General features: G+C 43.5%; 2 protein-coding genes across 2 annotated transcripts in view; both read right to left on the bottom strand.

Moving 5' to 3' along the window:
• LOC126416683 (prostaglandin reductase 1-like) overlaps positions 1 to 18,111 on the bottom strand; it is a 279,661-nt gene that overhangs the window by 161,974 nt on the left and 99,576 nt on the right. The window lies entirely within an intron of this gene.
• On the bottom strand, positions 1,126 to 9,198 carry LOC126416682 (prostaglandin reductase 1-like). The gene is made up of 3 exons (XM_050084486.1): positions 8,986 to 9,198; positions 4,842 to 5,198; positions 1,126 to 1,592 (listed from the first exon to the last, which is right to left on the bottom strand). Exons 1-3 carry the CDS (start codon positions 9,196 to 9,198, stop codon positions 1,140 to 1,142), a joined length of 1,023 nt encoding a protein of 340 aa, XP_049940443.1. The 3' UTR covers positions 1,126 to 1,139.

The following is an 18,111-nucleotide window of genomic DNA, read 5'->3' as shown; positions in this document are numbered from 1 at the left end:
CGTATCATCCACTCATCTTCTCAGGGCAACTTAGAGCTTCTGGGTGTCATTACATGGTGTGTTAGCATCGATTATCTTATCAGTGGCTACAAAGGTGGTGATGGGGTTAAATGTTATCTAACATTTAGTACATGCGGCATGTCTGCTTGGGACAAGGTGACTGTTAGGAATTAATCTAAAGACAAGTAGCCACAATTAACACAATCTTTGCTTTTTAGTTAACTAGTTCCGCACTCCTCCTCTGTGTCCATCTTCACTTTCCCTCTCTCTCTGACCTTATGTTTTGTTTATTGTTAACAGAAACGGAACTCCAACAGAGAAATGAAGACACTTAAAATGAATCGATAAATCGGTTAGGATTGTTAAAGTAAGGGGTACACGAGAGATGTGTAAAACTGCTGGATCAGAGAGGACGGTAGCTTCACTGACAGTGTTTCGCATAGTTTTAGTCCATAACCAGGTAGGGTTGCAAACCTTCAGATGACACAGATTCCATACTAGTACTCAAATCATAAGTCGATAAGCTATAAAAACAACATTCCTGTTTCCTCTTGAAACTGAATGTGACGAAGAAAACAAAACCGCACAATACTACGTACACAAATTTTGTTTAAATTTATATAGAAGGTGCAAGAAAATATGTGGAAGAGACAATTTGCCTGATATGAATTTGTCTAATGGTTAAAGTGCCCTAGTGTATAATTTGAAACTGACACTGAGAAAAAGAACGAAACAGCACATTTTCACAGCACAGCTTTTCCTTTCCCGCATCAGTTTTAAGAAGACAAATGTACATTGTTGTTTACAAAAATATATATCCTATGTGTGACCGAATGCTACCAGAACATTGCGTAAAAATTAGAAATAAAACTGTCAAGAACTTTTCAAGGTATTTGCGAACAATGTTTCTGTTTACGTGTTGTATACTCGTAAATGTTTATTCAACATATATATCAAAAAACATATAACCCATATCTGTCCAAACATTTATTAGAGATTAGCGTAAAAATTTGAAGTAAATCAGTCAAGAACTCTTTAACTTCTTACTAACAACTTTTATACTAACACATATATTAAAGATGTGAACATTTGAATTAAATCGAACAAAACTTTTTCCACTTTTGATAGATGAGGAGTGTTCACAATTTGACAACAGCTTTCCCAAAGTTCTCGCCTCTCAGCATACCGATGAAGGCTTTGGGAGTATTGGCAAAGCCGTGGCTCACAGTTTCCCTGTACTTGAGTTTACCCTCTTTTATCCACTGCTGCAGTTGGGTGATTCCCTCGTCCCAGCGGTCGTGCCACCGCGTATAGGAGCAGCCCTCAATGTGAAGTTGATTGACAAGAAACGTGAACGGCAGGGTGACCAACTTTTGGGACTGAGACTCATTGTACTGAGAGATGGCGCCGATAACAGCGATGCGACCACGGTAGCGCATATGGCTGATGACCTTAGTGCTCATGTCGCCCGCCACGTTGTCGAAGTACACGTCGACACCATCTGGGGCAGCCTGCTTCAGAGCGGTGGACACGTCTGTAGTCTTGTAGTTAAACGCGTGATGGAAGCCCAGCTCCTCTTTTAACCATTTCACCTGAGAACAAGGGACATGTATCATAGCAGTACAAGATGTTGCTTGAACCTGTTTGCTAAGTTGCTTACTTATCTCAGACTTATATTAGCTGCGAAAAACAATGAATTCCTGTCTTGGTGTAAACAGAAATATATTCTTATAAAACGATAGTTACGGTAGGTTAACAGATACGGTAAATTACCTGCGAAGAAATGCTCTTCTCAGAGCTCAAAAATATGTGCCTCTTTACAAGATTCTTACAATAAAGTGGAGAATCAGCTGCTTCATTCCTCATTACATATTCCTCGCCAAAAATTTTGGAATGCTGGTATATTCATGCCATTTTATTACAGAAAATTATATGTCTCTTTAATCAGGTTCTCTTTGTACATACCTTCATACTTCACTTCCATCTCACTACGACTGTCTGTATTTGCCTGTTTTGCACTATCTCCTTTTTCTTCCATTGATTTACACTATATTCCACTGGCACTGTCTCTTGTTTCACTTACACTGTCTCCTTTAGTCTTCCTTGCGCATTGCTATTGTGTCCACCATACCTCAGCAGCTTAAAAGTTCTGGTGATGTAACTTAATACTTCGCACACACCCCGAGTTTAAAATTTCCATCTAAAATATGCCGTCCCCTTTACCTACTTGTTGAAGTTGGCCGGTCTGGGACGGTGCAGGTCTACCACCCCACCAAGTCTATTTATGGTCTCCACTCATCTGTATTTTTCGTTTCCAGTTTCCCCTCTCTCTTTTACTCCTACTGCTTCTCTCTCCTACCATGTCTCTTTTACTGCCTCTGTCTGTCACTGTCCATCAGTATCTCCTCTCTCTCCCTTTGATTCCCGCGCCCTTTGTCTTCATCCATCTCTCTTCCAACATCACTGTCTCCTCTGACTTTCTCTTACGCTGACACTGTCTCTCTTCTACTGTTACCCTCTCCGTGTTGCTCTCTTTAGGCACAAAAAGTGTGACTGTGTTCCAATGCCAGAATTTGCAGTTAGAAACGCGGGATGAGGATTGAGACACCTGTTCCCCACTTTTCTGTCAGAGTCTTTTAAAGAGGAACATACTCGCCTCTTTTGTGCCCCGACACGAGCATTTTCCCGCCGCTTCCCTACTTTTACCTGCTAAAGCAGCGTGTGCTGCTTATATAAAACGAAATCTGTAGAACAGTATAAAGTTTTGACTATTTGTGTCTATCAACGGATTCATATACATTGATACATATCAATAACAAACAAATAATATAGATTAAAAGATAACTGTTTGCTTTTCATTTTTTCTGGATGCTTTGGTCATCGATCGCAGTTCAACGAAAACTCGCGACTTATGATCTGTATCTTGAAAGGGTAAAAATGTTATAAGAAATATGTTACTAAATTTTCAGTCTCTCCAGATTCAAATAATTTTTGGCAGTCATTGTAAGTTCTTTTCAGTCATTTTGAGACCCTTTTTAGCCAATTTTTTGTCACTGCGCTATCACTTAGAGCATACATTTTTATTGGTGAGAAAATGCCGACTGGAAACATACACGACTTCAGATCCACAGAAAAATTGATGAAGTTATTGGACCAACGAGAGCATTTGCCGGACTGACCCAGAGGCCCAACCCTCCATAGACAAACGAGAGCCAAGAATACTTGAAAAGTACATCTCACAAATCAGTCCATCATCCCTCGGTTTTCGCCTGAAGATGAAAGCATGCCTCACTTCTAAAGCGTCCCACGGACTCAATACAACCCAACTGAATGCTGTATAGTAATCTGAGTATGTATTTGTCAGGAATAATCTCGAATGAACTAACATAAGACGTTAAACACCATCTTAGTGCCAGTATGATGTAAGCAGATGTTGAGGTTGTTCGACGTCTCGTCTTTCCAATGTCTACGATATTACACCTGGCTACGACTCAGCACATTTACTTTCGTCCCAACCCACAGGTAAGGCTCTCAGTTCTCTATAAAATATTCAACCAGTGCCCAAATGCACTAACTTGTAGTTTTTTGTGTCATGTCACTCAGAAATTTCAGATTAGTGTTAGCTACTGTCGCGCATTCGTCCGACTCAGCGTCGTCAGTTACACACAGTGAAGGGTCGGAGTTTATGCAAATACAAAATATTGACAGTTTAAGACGACTTTAATATCTTTCAGTATTGATACTAAGATCATCTGGCTGAATTGTTCGGACTTATAGAAAAATATAAAACACAATGCACGTGCATCGTGTTGTCAACAACATCCACACCCATTTTACTTCCTGCTTCGTCCAGCTACTCGCTGACTCCCTTGCCCACCTATGCACTGCAAGACCCTCCACTACTTCTACATCTACATTTATACTCCACAAGCCACCCAAAGATGTGTGGCGAAGGGCACTTTACGTGCCACTGCCATTTCCTCCGTTCCCTTTTCCAGTCGCATATGGTTCGCGGGAAGAGCGACTACCGGAAAGCCTCCGTGCGCGCTCGAATCTCTCTGATTTTACATTCGTGATCTCCTCGGGAGGTATAAGTAGGGGGAAGCAACATATTCGATACCCCATCCAGAAACGCACCCTCTCGAAACCTGGACAGTAAGCTACACCGCGATGCAGAGGGCCTCTCTTGCAGAGTCTGCCACTTGAGTTTGCTAAACATCTCCGTAACGCTATCACGCTTACCAAATAATCCTGTGACGAAACGCGCCGCTCTTCTTTGGATCTTCTCTATCTCCTCCGTCAACCAGACCTGGTATGCATCCCACACTGATGAGCAATACTCAAGTATAGGTCGAACGAGTGTTTTGTAAGCCACCTCCTTTGTTGATGGACTACATTTTCTAAGAACTCTCCCAATGAATCTCAACCTGGTACCCGCCTTACCAACAATTAATTTTATATGATCATTCCACTTCAAATCGTTCCGCAGGCATACTCCCAGATATTTTACAGAAGTAACTGCTACCAGTATTTGTTCCGCTGTCATATAATCATACAATAAAGTATCCTTCTTTCTATGTAATCGTAGTACATTACATTTATCTATGTTCAGGGTCAGTTGCCACTCCCTGCACCAAGTGCCTCTCCGCTGCAGATCTTTCTGCATTTCGCTGCAATTTTCTAATCCTGCAACTTCTCTGTATACTACAGCATCATCCGCGAAAAGCCGCATGGAACTTCCGAGATTATATATTCCATCTCCTGATGACATTCCTGCCAAATTTGCCCTCTCTAATGGACACACAAGTTACAGGCAGGTTGAGCAAAATGTAAATACGTACCTTAGCGTCAGATCCGGCAAAGCCGATGACAGTGCATCCCTTGATGAGCGCTATCTGCCCCACTATGCTGCCCACAGCGCCCGCAGCGCCAGTGACCACGACCACCTCTCCCGCCTTGGGCTGGCAGACCTCCAGCAGTGGGAAGTAGCCGCTGATCCCAGGCATGCCCAGCACCCCCAGGGACAGGGATAACGGCAAATCCCCCAGGTCTGGCACCAGCATGGGCGGCGACAGGACGACGGGGGGCGGCACGTCGGGCCCCACATCAGCCACTGTGCGGTCCCGCCACCCCCAGTAGGCCACGATGTGTTGCCCCACTGGGAAACCTGCAGCCTGGCTCTCCACAATCCGTGCTACCTGTGGGCAGACCTCACCGTTACACCACCATAACACAAAGCACCAGCACAAGTGGCGACATCTGCTGGTGGCATGGCATGCCGGGTCCCACTTCACCCACCAGTGGCAGTACCATGCCTATTTCTCAATCTTGACAAGTGAACCTACGACTAAATGTGCAACTCTCAAGACATAAGAAACGTAAGAATACGTAATATCGATCCCATACAAGTTCCTACCTTAAGCAGGTCAGTCCTACTCCACCAGTATAATTGATACTGACCTCAGTATCCTTAGCTTCTCTAAAGTCGAGAGTAACAGATAGCGCCAGTTTATTACCTTCGTCACACGTCGCCTAATTTCTGTTCCCTGCAACAGCTACCAGAGAAGGCACTCCACTCTTACCTGATGCAAGCATTTGAAAACTTACTTGATGTATAAATGCAGATGCCTTATATACAAATGGAACTGTGACCCAACTCGCACACAAAGTTCACACCAAAATACCCAGTATCCTAACACTTTCCAAACTAATGTAATATAATTATCGCCACCTAAGAATGGTTACCAGAAGTGTATCCACACCCTGATCAACCGATCTGACCCTACCAATTTTTAATATCCCGATGACATAATCAATGCTGCTTCTCTCTTTCAAGAAATCTTGACTAAAACTACTTCTCACCAAGCTCCTTTCACTCCATGAAATCTTGTAATTCTCAGAGAATCTCGTTGTCTCTACCGCTCAGTCAGTTCGAACCACAAGTGGGACACGGTACATGGCACTTGCACTTTAGAGACAGATGGGTAATTTACTTAATGCTAAACGAATCTGGAACTGTCATCAGTCATGCAGGTATACCCAATCTTCACTAACTGTAATCTCAAGTAAGTACTCAAGTAAGTATTGCAAAGCTTACCATTCACAACCTGCACCAAGCTATCTATCGCTTCCAAGACACCATTTTCACCTTAACAATCTTATTAAAGCCTATATGTTCGCCTTCTACCTTCAAGAACCGTAATTAGCCATTAAAATCCAAATTTAATCTCATCTTGCCCTCAAATGTCCATGATAGCATAGAAATATCCATTACCTGCCTAGTTACCAAGTTACAATTCATAAACACGATAACATGAACCAATTTTGATGTGTCAATACAGCAAGCGATACTGAAGCCACTATTGGAAAGAAACATAACAGAGCGCTCGTCTAGTGACTCTACGACATTCCCCCTCGTTAAAGAATCTACACTTTCCTTTGTACAAACCGCTGCAAGTCTATATGACCCTGTACTTTGTATTGGTCATTATCTCGATTCTCGGTCAAACTCAGAAATTCCCTTCTTCCTAAATGTAAAGTGTCTTACATCCAAATTTATCTTTATATGTTCAAGTTCATTCACCTGGTCATTTCCTGTATGAACACCAGAACAAGTTTCATATCTCACAGCTCCTATTCCTATCCATGTGTGGCATTCTGATCACTTAGTCAAGCTCCTTTTCTACAAGCTTTTAAGCAATTTTATTCGTATAAATATGTTCCTTATGAAAATCCAACCATCAAGTTTAACAAACAACACCACCTTCTCTCAAATTTTCCATCAAACTGCATGTGTGCTCCATGGAGCCGTCCTGTCACCACTGATTTGTTTTGTACACACAGCTGATATCCAAGATCTCTACCTATCCCACCACATTGGCAGCTGCTATATTATCCAAACGACACCGCCTCTCTTGCCATATATCCAATCCTCCATTCATCCATCTCAACATCTTCAACTCATGATTGAACAGTACCTACTTATCCCTCAACCCAGTGAGAAACTAATCAGCACTATAGGGAAAACCACCAAAGCATACACTCCCGAAGGCTTCTACCTCACAAATCACAACCGCCCAATCCACCTAACCAATTCAATGAAAATATATTGACCTAACACTAGAACGAAAACTAAACTGTGTCTCCATTTATGAGGATTAAACGAGAAGTGGCATAACCAGATTTTCCAGAAAGTTCGCTCACTGGAAGAGGGGTCAAAATAAATGAACATGAGTCTCAGTTTAAACGTAGATATTCGACCGTTTCATAAAAAAACGACGGTCATGGTACTTTATCTGCCTTTTAGCGAGCAATAAGTTCAACCAAAGAAATGGCGCAGTGGCTATCGTCGAGAATTCTTACTTTCTGGGCCCTGTGTTCGAAATCTGATTAATATTTTTAGTTTTGTTTTCATTTCTCTACCCGTGTTCATAGAAGTTTACTACACGAATGTTTTCTCATGTACATTCAATTGACATTGTCTGTATTCATCTACTAATTGTACGTCTGGTGAATGAATTAAAAAAAAGTGAATGAGAAAATTATTTGAAATTGTTTCGGTGAAATTTGTAATCAAATCACGACTATCTCCCACGCAACTAGATTCTCATCCATCCCAACATCCTGTCAAGAATTCATCCTTGCACAGTTGACGGCGAGACCGAAACTTCCAGATGTCATCAACCACGTATCTACAACCTGTAGTCGTACATTCATTACAGTCCCGTACAGGGGAGACATTTTAATTGAAAGTTGCTTGTCCGGTTTCGGCAGATAAATACGTTTATACAACATCTGTGTCGTTCCGAAGTACGATGCAATATACGTTCGGACATGCATGCAGGTGCATCGTACTTCGGAACAACACAGACAGTGACATATCGTATAGATAGTGAAAGGTCACCTACAACTTGTATAGAAATCAGCTGCAGTTGTAAGAGTCGAAGAACATGAATGGGAGGGACACATGCCGGCCGAAGTGGCCGTGCGGTTAAAGGCGCTGCAGTCTGGAACCGCAAGACCGCTACGGTCGCAGGTTCGAATCCTGCCTCGGGCATGGATGTTTGTGATGTCCTTAGGTTAGTTAGGTTTAACTAGTTCTAAGTTCTAGGGGCTAATGACCTCAGCAGTAGAGTCCCATAGTGCTCAGAGCCATTTGAACCATTTGAGGGACACATGGTTGTAGGCTATTCCTCATGATATTCAAACTGTCCATTAAGCAAGCAGAAAAAGAAGCTAAGGAGATATTTCGGAATGGAATTAAAGTTCCAGAAGGAGAAATAAGGGAACTAATGTTTGCCAGTGGCGTTGAAATTCTGCCAAAGAGTGAAATGACTTGGGATGTAATTTGAATGAAATGCATAATTTCTCCAAACTGGATTGTAAGCTGAATATCAGCACAACTAAAATTAGGCTGGGTATAGTTGTATTAAATTAGGTGATGCTGATGAAATTAGATGATGAAATGAGAAACTAAATGTAATGCTCACATTATTATGTATTGGTGGTGCCTGAAGTAACAATGAATCAAATATTTATAGAAATCACACCAATTATCTCACTTGTATTTCAATAATTTTGTAACAGGCGTAGAAGAAAAAGGGTGATACAACCACTTGTGATAGAAGTTCTGCGTGTAACAGTACAAAGCAGATCGCTTAAACACTGATCTTATGCAGTCCTGAGTACATCATTCTCACACGCGTTTATTGTGGCACTCACCGTAAACATGGACAGACTGATAGTGTTTTGAAACGCAACGCCCAGGCAACTTCTAAACGGTGGCCATCGATGGCCGTGGGAGTCTAGACGCATCACAACATTAAAACGCAGTACAGTAGCAGTAAGGGCGTCACTTGCAGTATCTTCCTATTTCCACATAAAACTTTTATGACGTCACTATCGTTGCATATGGCTGGCCATACTGAGATACTGGTTACTAGTCTGGGTCAGATAAGGAAAGAAAGCAGATCAGAGATCCTTTACCTGGGCCCCGATCATGGTGTCTCCCACTTTCTGTCCGTATTTCTCCGTGCCTCCCATACCCCTCTGGAAGGGGTCAACGCTAAAATAGACTGCCTCAGCTAGGATTTGTCCATCCTTGAGGGGTGGCAGCTCCTCGTCCTCGACGCGAAAATCCTCCGGTCGAGGCTCTCCCTGGAATCTTCTGGCGAGGACGATTTTGCGTGCCTTCACCATGGTCGCTGGTGCTGCTCTGGCGACTCGAACGCGGCAGCTTCAATAAAACGACCGTCACGGCTTTATCGAATTGTTGGCGGTATCTCTGTGGCTTGCGTAACTCACAGGAAGAGCTTGCTGTGTGTCCATGACTAAGCAGTACTGGGCATTACTGGCATATTTCGGGATATTCAAGCGCTCGGGCCTATTAAATGCGTTGATGAGTGTCTCTGTGCTTAACGTCGCCTACGATGTGATAAAATAGCGCTGATAATGCCCAGAGTACTGCGGAACGTAAGAAAACTTGGTATTAAGAGCTATGATTGCACTCTTAAATTCTAATTTTGATATGCAGGGTGATTATAAATAAAATTTAACTTTCAAACCGTTGTAGAAATAGCACCACTGGTCTGAATGACGTCAAATTGCAAAGGAATATTATCGGAGAAGGGGCAAAACGTATGGCAGAAGAAAAATTAACAGTTACAAAATGTAGCAATAGATGTCGCTGTAAGCATCGTAATTTAATAGTGGTCGACTACAAATGACAAGTGAATCGTACAACAAAGCCTAAGGTGTACGTCTGACGGTAGACAAACTGTACTACTCAGTGCGCATGGGTGTACAGGTGCGATGCTGTTAGTTACGCAATACGCCCATCCACCACGGCTAGGTCATATCATAGTGGATGGGAAAAATCAGTTTTTAACTGTCCTGAGGCCAAAAACCGCATAAAAAGCCTCACTCAAATTGGTTTTTAACTGTCCTGAGGCCAAAAACCGCAAAAAAGCATCAATCACATCGAGAAACAGCATGTTCCACAACTGAGCGAAGTGTTTCCGGGGTCACGTTCAGAATGTGTTGCGCAATGCGTGCCTTCAGTGTAGATTAGTTTGCATTCCGAACACTGAACAGAACATCTTTCAGATAGCCCACAGCCAGAAGTCACTGTGATTAAGATCAGGTGATCGGGACGGACAGGCTGTAGGGAAATGGCGGCTGATAATTCTAGCATTTCCGAAATGGCGCTTCAGCAGCTGCTTAACTGGATTTGCAAAGTGCGGAGGTGCTCCATCTTGCATAAAAATGATCCCATCCATACATCCACGCAGTTGGAGAGCTGCAATGACGTGGTTGCGCAAAAGACACTGGTAGCGCTTACCAGTGACAGCACAGGTAACAGGACCGGAAGCACCTGTCTCTTCGAAAAAGTATGGTCCTATGATAAATGATGCCGTAAACACGCACCATACAATGACCTGTTCAGGATGAAGTGGTACTGGTTGATTTTCGTGTTGATTTTCCGTTGCCCATATTCGACAATCCTATGTATTGACATATCCTGTCAGATGGAAGTGGGCTTCGTCTATCCACAAAATCTTCCACGGCCAATCATTGTCCACTTCCATGTGAGCAAGATTTCTAAAGCAAAGGTCTCTCTTGCTGGCAGGTTAACAGGAAGTGACTCGTGCACACAGGTAATTTTGAATGGACAGCAAAGAAGGATGTTTCGTAGGATTTTATGCACCATGCTCACCGGTATGTCCAATGTTCGGGCAATTCTCCGCGTACTACACGTTTGCACACCACCACTCATCTCCTCCTGCATTGCTGTGGCCACTGCTTTCACTAACGTCGAATCAGTTCGTTTCATCCCTCTACCAGGCTGCATACCAAAAGAACCCGTCTTTGCGAATTTCCGAATCATTTTCTCCAGATCCACGGCAGTCATCGGACCAACGCCTTTTTTCAAACCCTTCAGTGTCCGGAACTTCAACAGAGCGACGTGTGCACAGTCATCATTCTTGTAATAGAGCTTTGCAAGCAGAGCGCGATCCTGCATTGAGGCAGTTATGGCGAACGTTGCAGACGCGAAAGGAGGAAAAGCCGTGTACCCGGTGTGTTTATACCAACTTCAGTGGGTCGTCGCCATGACAGGGATTTTCATTTACGGATTCTGGCACGTACAGTGCCATCCATTGATCAATTTTCACACTATTTTTTTTCTTGTGCCATACATTTCCCCCCTTCTCCGATAATATTCCGTTGCAGTTTGACGTCATTCTGATCACTGGTGTTATTTCTGCAACGTATTGAAAGTTTCACGTGACTATGAGCACTATGGGAGTTAACATCTGAGGTCATCAGTCCCGTAGAACTTAGAACTACTTAAACCTAACTAACCTAACGACATCACACACATCCATGCCCGAGGTAGGATTCGAACCTGCAACCTTAGCAGTCGCGCGGTTCCGGGACTGAAGCGCGTAGAACCGCTCGGCTACCGCGGCAGGCTTTCGAAAGTTTAATTATAATCACCCAGTATTTGAATCTGCAGAAGAAGAAAATGAAATTTATCCATCGGATATTCAATTGATTTTTCATAGATAATGTTTTGCCTTTCCTTGTGTCTCCTTCCGTTTCCTAAACTGCTTTCATCCAAGGACGTAAGGCCAGTACCAAACATGCAAGAAGCCGAAAGGTGGAGACACAGCACTATGGAACAGCTCGACAGTTAGAAGTTGGAAGGGTTTAGTGACTGTAAGCTACAAAGAAAGTAGTGATCTGCTAATGCATCGACAACTAATGCAAATGATAAACAAGAAACCTACCATAAAAAATTGAAATCAAGGTATTAAGCAGCGACGATTCCGAAGAAGTGTCTCCACTACTTCACTCAAACAACTCTCAGACCATGTACTGAAATGGATGCTTAGATACCTTTTATGTTACGTCAGGTCTCTAGTTTGCATTTTATTAGAGTTTCTTCTTTTCGTCAGAGAATATTACATTGCTTTCAAGCATTTTTTAATTGTTTCCAGTAAAATTTCAAAATCATCTATGTTTTGATTTTTAAATCCAGTCCACATCATGTTGTAAGGGAAGACCTTAACTTAAAAAGTAGCACGTGTGCCGAAATGACAATTACTATAACAGGGCCTCCCAAGTTCGCCCAGTGGGTGTGTTGGGATTAGGGTAGGTGGAATCAGGAACAGTTTTCAAAAATTTTACACATTCAGTGTTTTCAATCTTACACCTCCGACAATGCTGCAAAAGAGTTGATTCCATAAAGCTAAAGTGCAATAGTTATGTATAATATTTATGAAGTTTCTAGCCTTATCTACTTTCAATGTAGGAAGGAATATAAAAATGTAGGGTATGATACAATCCCAAAAATCGCAGTTGTAGAGTTATTTAGAATGTATTGTCTCTGATACAATCAGTCGCTTTTCCAAAGCCATTCCATGGCAAGTTGTAATAGTCTGTGACACACACAACTGTACTTTTCCTGCAGACTACGACCTACGGGCGATAATTAACCACGCGTAGCGCTTCTAACGCAGTGCTAAGCCACCGCTGATCTCACGTTGCGGTTTACACCATGCATGATTTGCATCTGCTAAGTTGTCAGCCGCCCACATCTGACGCTTTTTGCGTTTATTCCGTACTCATTTCCACACCGTTTCGGACTTCATGTTTCCCCATAGACTGACTCGCGTGGGGAGTTTTCGTTTCCTCTCACGGGGCTTGTCGAGGCATTGTCTGCCCGTACAATACCTTCTCCCGACAGTGTTACTTAGCGGCGTTGTCATGCCTGTGCAGATACTGAAGCGGCGAAGAAACGTGTTCTTATGAGTGTGTCGCCCTTGTCTTTTTCTTTCTTTTCCACGGTGATAATTTTGGGTCACCATGAACCTAGCATTCCAGCAGTTCTTGCAGGATCAGTTGCACCTGCAGAAGGAGCCACAGAATCAGATGCAGGCGTTGATAAACCAGAATGCAGAAACACATTGCGCCTATACCACACACGTGGTGGACCAGGCGCCCGCTGTCCAGTTTTCTTCCCCGGACTCCATTTACCGGTTGCGAGGCTACGGAAAGATGGGAGAATTACCTGCGCCGGGTTTTTCTGCACTGCCAGGCAAGGCGTACGATCTATCCAATCTATAAATCCGCCATGTTACTGTCCAGCAGTGTGGGGTTTTGTGAACTTGTGCAAAAGTTGAAACCTTGCAGTGAGCAGGAGGAACTCCTCTTTGACGAACTTCAGCACTTTCTTATTTAGTATTTCGGACTTTAAGCCCCATGTGGTGTTGGCACTGTATCAGCTTAACCTGCACTACTAGTGCCCAGGCAGTCGTATGCGGCCTGGATTGCCAATTTTAAAGAGTCTCTTACGCAAGTGTCGCTTTGACTGTCCCATACATGCTACCCTATATGCAGACTCACTAACCTAGGAGGTGAGTATCCTGTTATAACTCTGGCCTGTGGAGCAAGAGGCGTTGACTATTGTTTTCAGTGTTAAAATGTTTCACGTTTTCTTGCATGGTGCAAAATTACTTCTCATCACTGACCACAAGTCGTTGGTTTCCTCATTTTACCCTGTTTTGCAGCTACCAGATAGGACTGCACACCGATTGCAGAGCCAAACCTGCTTTCTTAGTAACTATTGCTGTTACAGTAATTAACACTCCAATACTCATCATGCAAATGCTGATGCACTGTTGGGGCCGCTGGCGGGCTCGATCTGCAGTTTAATTGGTAGAAAGGTCTTGTGTTCACGTTGGACGTTGACAGCATGACCGACATGACCGCCGTCCCGCTTTTCCGGAAAATGTCGTCGGTTCCCCAGATGTGTTGGCCAGATTGGATCTCGTTTTGTTCAGCAGGGCGGTATATGTTTCTTCTCCTGCACTATCATCTCAACGAAGTCCAGGAAGTCTTCTTGGTTACCACAGGGGAGTTAACCTAGAAAGGGGTCGTCCGCCCCCTCCCCCCTCCCATACTGTATCGCACTCACTGTGGTATGACTTGTATGCAGGTGTTGGCATGACATCACACGTACTGGTCAGTGACTTATCACGATACTGAACATCTGGTGTTGGCTTGCACAGAACCAGGCTGTGTCAACTCGCCACTTCTCCCCTTTGCTGGTAATACCTAACCTACAACCTATTTTGGAAGTGGAGTGCTTCATGCGGACATTCAAGACCCAAATGAAGAAGTCTGTGTTGCCTCATCCCTCAACGATGCCGTGATAGGTTTCCTGGATGCATACCATGTTGATCCCTGTTAACAGGTGTAGAATGGCGGAACGTTTGCATAGGTGCTAACAGTGGGGTCACCAGCATGTGTTGTGCCTTGGACCATAGCATCTTGCTGCTGCCATTTGGGTGCCAGGTTTTAGGTGCCAGCAGGGATGGTTGCCAGGTGTTGTGCTCAGCCATAAAGATCAGCAGTTGTTTGCGGTGAGTGTCAGCTGGTAGCAGCTAACTAACTGTGCAACTCAGTGGCACCTGCAGCACATCGGGTCGCCTCTGGCACTGTCTTCCTGTTGGCCAGGCTCCCACATGCAGCGGTGTGTTTCTCCTTCCAGATCATTAACAACATCTGCTGCCCTCCATTCTCTTACGGCCTCAGGCACCAGCAAGGTTCGCTCCCACACCTAGTGATGTGGAACCCATGGATTTTGACATGTCCTCTGCCTCCTCTTCCCTCGCCAGTGGATATGGCATCGCATCTGCCATTGCTGGTGGACCAACCAGTCCCTCAGCCTACAGTCCTTTCCACACATCCAGCAGAGCCAGCAATGTTGGCGTTGTCTCTTTTGGTAGTTGGTCAACTGTCGAGGTCTCTGGCACCGAATCTAAGTCTGCACTGAAGGACACGGCTCAAGCTTGGCCATTTCAAGTTCTACAAAGCCTTCTCTTGGGGAAGGATTTAGTGTGTTCAGCAATAGACATTGTGATCGAGGGAGATGAGCTGACACGAATAGCTCAGTAAACTAGCATGGACAGCTGCAATGGGCTGCACATGTGAATCGTTGTATGGGCACACCTGCTGATGAAAGTGTTTACGTAGAGGTGACAGTAAGGTGGACTGGGCAGTTCTGAGTTTAAAACCTTTAGATATCGCGTTGCACTTCGGATCAGGCGTTGTTTGTGTATGCTCAACTGTCACCCATCCATGCCAGCCACGTGTTGTGTTTTTCCCATACTCATCTCTATGCGATTTTGTACTTTCTGCTTCCCTGCAGATTGAATTGCACTGCGAGTCTTCGGTTTCTCTTGCAGGGTTCTGCTCCCTGTTTTCTTGTCGAATCACTGTCAGCTTGAACAATACCTTGTGCTAACAGTGTTGTTTAGCGGTATGTCATTCCTATGCAGGTACCAAATGAGGAAACGAATTTAGACAGCCGCAGTGTTAGAGATGAGACGCAAGTGGAAGAGTTTATCACTATGCCATGAGTCTTCTTAGCTGTTTACATATTGTATATTTCTTCATACTGATAGCGAATTAAGTTACGTAGGTTAGTCCTGACGTTAGCCATCGAGTTGCAAATTTACTTCAAGAAATCCATCTGGCAAGACGCGTGGAAAACCCGCTGCCGATGCAGCGAATTATGCTCAACATGAGTACGGCTATTGCACCAACTGTAAGCTGCAGTAGTGCTGGCCTTTTGTGAGGGCGAGGTCGTCAGCATTCTGTCGCAACACTAGGATGCTGGAGGCCCAATTGCGATGCAACACCAAGTCGATATGTCCTCTATAGCAACCATCCAAACATTCGATCCGACCGAAGCACAGTGTGTTGCAGACACCTCTGCACTGAAACCGTAAGTCGATGTGGACACCCCCACTTCCAGATGACTTACGACGTCCCCATGACGTTCTCTTATGAACTTCTAACTCCTTCTCGCCAAAACAGAGCTAGTTTCCAATTGCAAAATTAAGAAGGGGTTCTGCCCAATCGGAAGATTCTCTCCAGATAGAGAATTCCGCCAAGATAACGCACCTCCTTCTGTTTCCAGTCGCAACAAAAACATCTTCTCTTCCACTAAAAAAAGTTTGTTTTAAACCTGCGTTCTTGACACGACACACGACTACCCCAACAGCGCTTTCTCCTGCATATGTCGTTAGCCGCCCACCTCATGGCTCGAGAAATAAAGCAGAAGCCGCTATGAGGCTAGAGTTTGTTTCTTGTAGCACACACTTTCTACAACTGGTAGATTGCTATCTTCAAAGGAAGTCTACAAAGCATGGGAAGACGCCCCACCCCCTGCACTCGGTTTCGCACTACTCACCTATCGGACGTTAGTCTGTGCAGTCGAGTAGGAAGCTGGGTAGATGAACACCCCTCACAACGGGCGTTGTAGCCTCCGCTCTACGCGTTCAATACCCAGGTGGCCGAGCCTTGTCCCCAGCTAGTTCCGTATGTCCGTTGCGTTCCCTGATTACCGTTTCAAAACCAACCCGCTGTTTATATTCAGGTGCACCAAAAACTTTCACAACCGGGTGAACGGATCGCCGTGTTAATAAAGGAACGAAATGACTATTAGGTCACTGTATTTGCAGTCACTGTGATTTCATTCTCATCAACAGATATTATAATACGGATTTAGTCTTTTGTCAGTCTCAAAAATCAAAACAAAATCAATCTGTAATATTGATGAAAACGGCATGCAGAACTGGCTGCCGTGTTTCAACTGTTTCCAGTACAAACGTTGATTTTTCGCATTCGAGAATTTTTGCTTCAGTATATCAGTGTTACAATTTGCCCATTACTCCTTCATTGAAATGCAGTTTTCCTTTTCCAGTTTAACTTCGTATTCACCTCCAATGAAGCATTGAGTCACCTCTGTATCTTATGGCAGGAATTATTGTACGTTATTTGTGGGCTGCAGCTTTGGATGTGCTAGGTGTAGTGTAAAAAATATACAGAAATTCAGCGAACTATGTAGGGAAAAAAAAGCTTTAGTTGACGGCTGAATAAATTAAATCTTTATGGTATTTCTTACCGAATGAACAACAAAACCCGATCTGAACATCACTTATTTCGAATTTTTATGATTATCAGTATAAAGTTTAGAACGTAGACACATCGTAGACTAATTCAGTGTAAGAGTAAGATCAACTTTATTGAACAGAAAACAATAAACTCCTTTTTTTTCAGAATACCTTCGATACTAGATTCATTTCTCGATTTCTTCTTATTCTTCTAAAAAACTGTTATTTCCATTTCAATTTTGTACATATTTTCCGGCAGGTAAATCAAAAATGTAGTCTCTTAAAGCTCTGTAACGACAGATGTTACTTTCGTCCTTGATTGTCAGTTTGCACCTGCAGGAACCGTGTTGTCTGACCAGGAAAGCGATGTCTCCGCGACGCTTGGGTTACGTATAGCTCTTTATAAAGTGATAGCCATAGCATACTATTACATCGCTCTGCTCTTGTGTAAACCTTTAGAAACAACATGTAGCAGAGTGTCACAAACTTAAACGAGCAGTAGTTGAGGATGAGCTTGCAACGTAAAGATGTGTGCAGCGTATCTTTGATATCAAACTCCAACCCAAAACAAATCTTATCTGTATTTTAAGTAATTAACAAAACAGTATTTGAAAGTTAAGTACAAACCGTTGACCTAGATATGGAAAACAAGCGGTATATTTCTGAACAAGAGAAACACTTCGGATGTAAAAGCAAGTGAAAAAGCGTCAGACTGTGTGAGATTTATAGCCTACGTCCCTAAAATGTGTAATCCTGTGTTTCCTGAGAAAGCTAGCTATTTCTTGCATTACTGAAATAGTGTTGTAGGCTATTGCGTAATGGAATAGTTGTTTCCCAATATGGATGCCTGCACACCAGTCGTCCTTGGGTGACATCTCGACCACACGTGATCACGTGACTGGGCAACAGATAACCGCACCATACAGATGTTCTCAAGATACGGCGAGAGAGCAGATTACGCAGCGGAAACAATTGAATGACCAGGTGAGGCGACCATTACAGACGTTTCTTTAGTCTGCACTTCCCTGAATTCCAGGTCTTCTGTACAACAACATTTACATACAGCCCAGACAACGAGATTCAGGGAGAAGATTAATGGATTCGTGTGTCACCTCTTAAAGAAACAATTTTATGTTTACGATTTAAA

The sequence above is a fragment of the Schistocerca serialis genome, chromosome 8 (genome assembly GCF_023864345.2).
Source record: "Schistocerca serialis cubense isolate TAMUIC-IGC-003099 chromosome 8, iqSchSeri2.2, whole genome shotgun sequence".
NCBI lineage: Eukaryota > Metazoa > Arthropoda > Insecta > Orthoptera > Acrididae > Schistocerca > Schistocerca serialis.
Note: the sequence above shows the minus strand (reverse complement) of the source record. Positions and strands in the feature narration are given on the sequence as shown.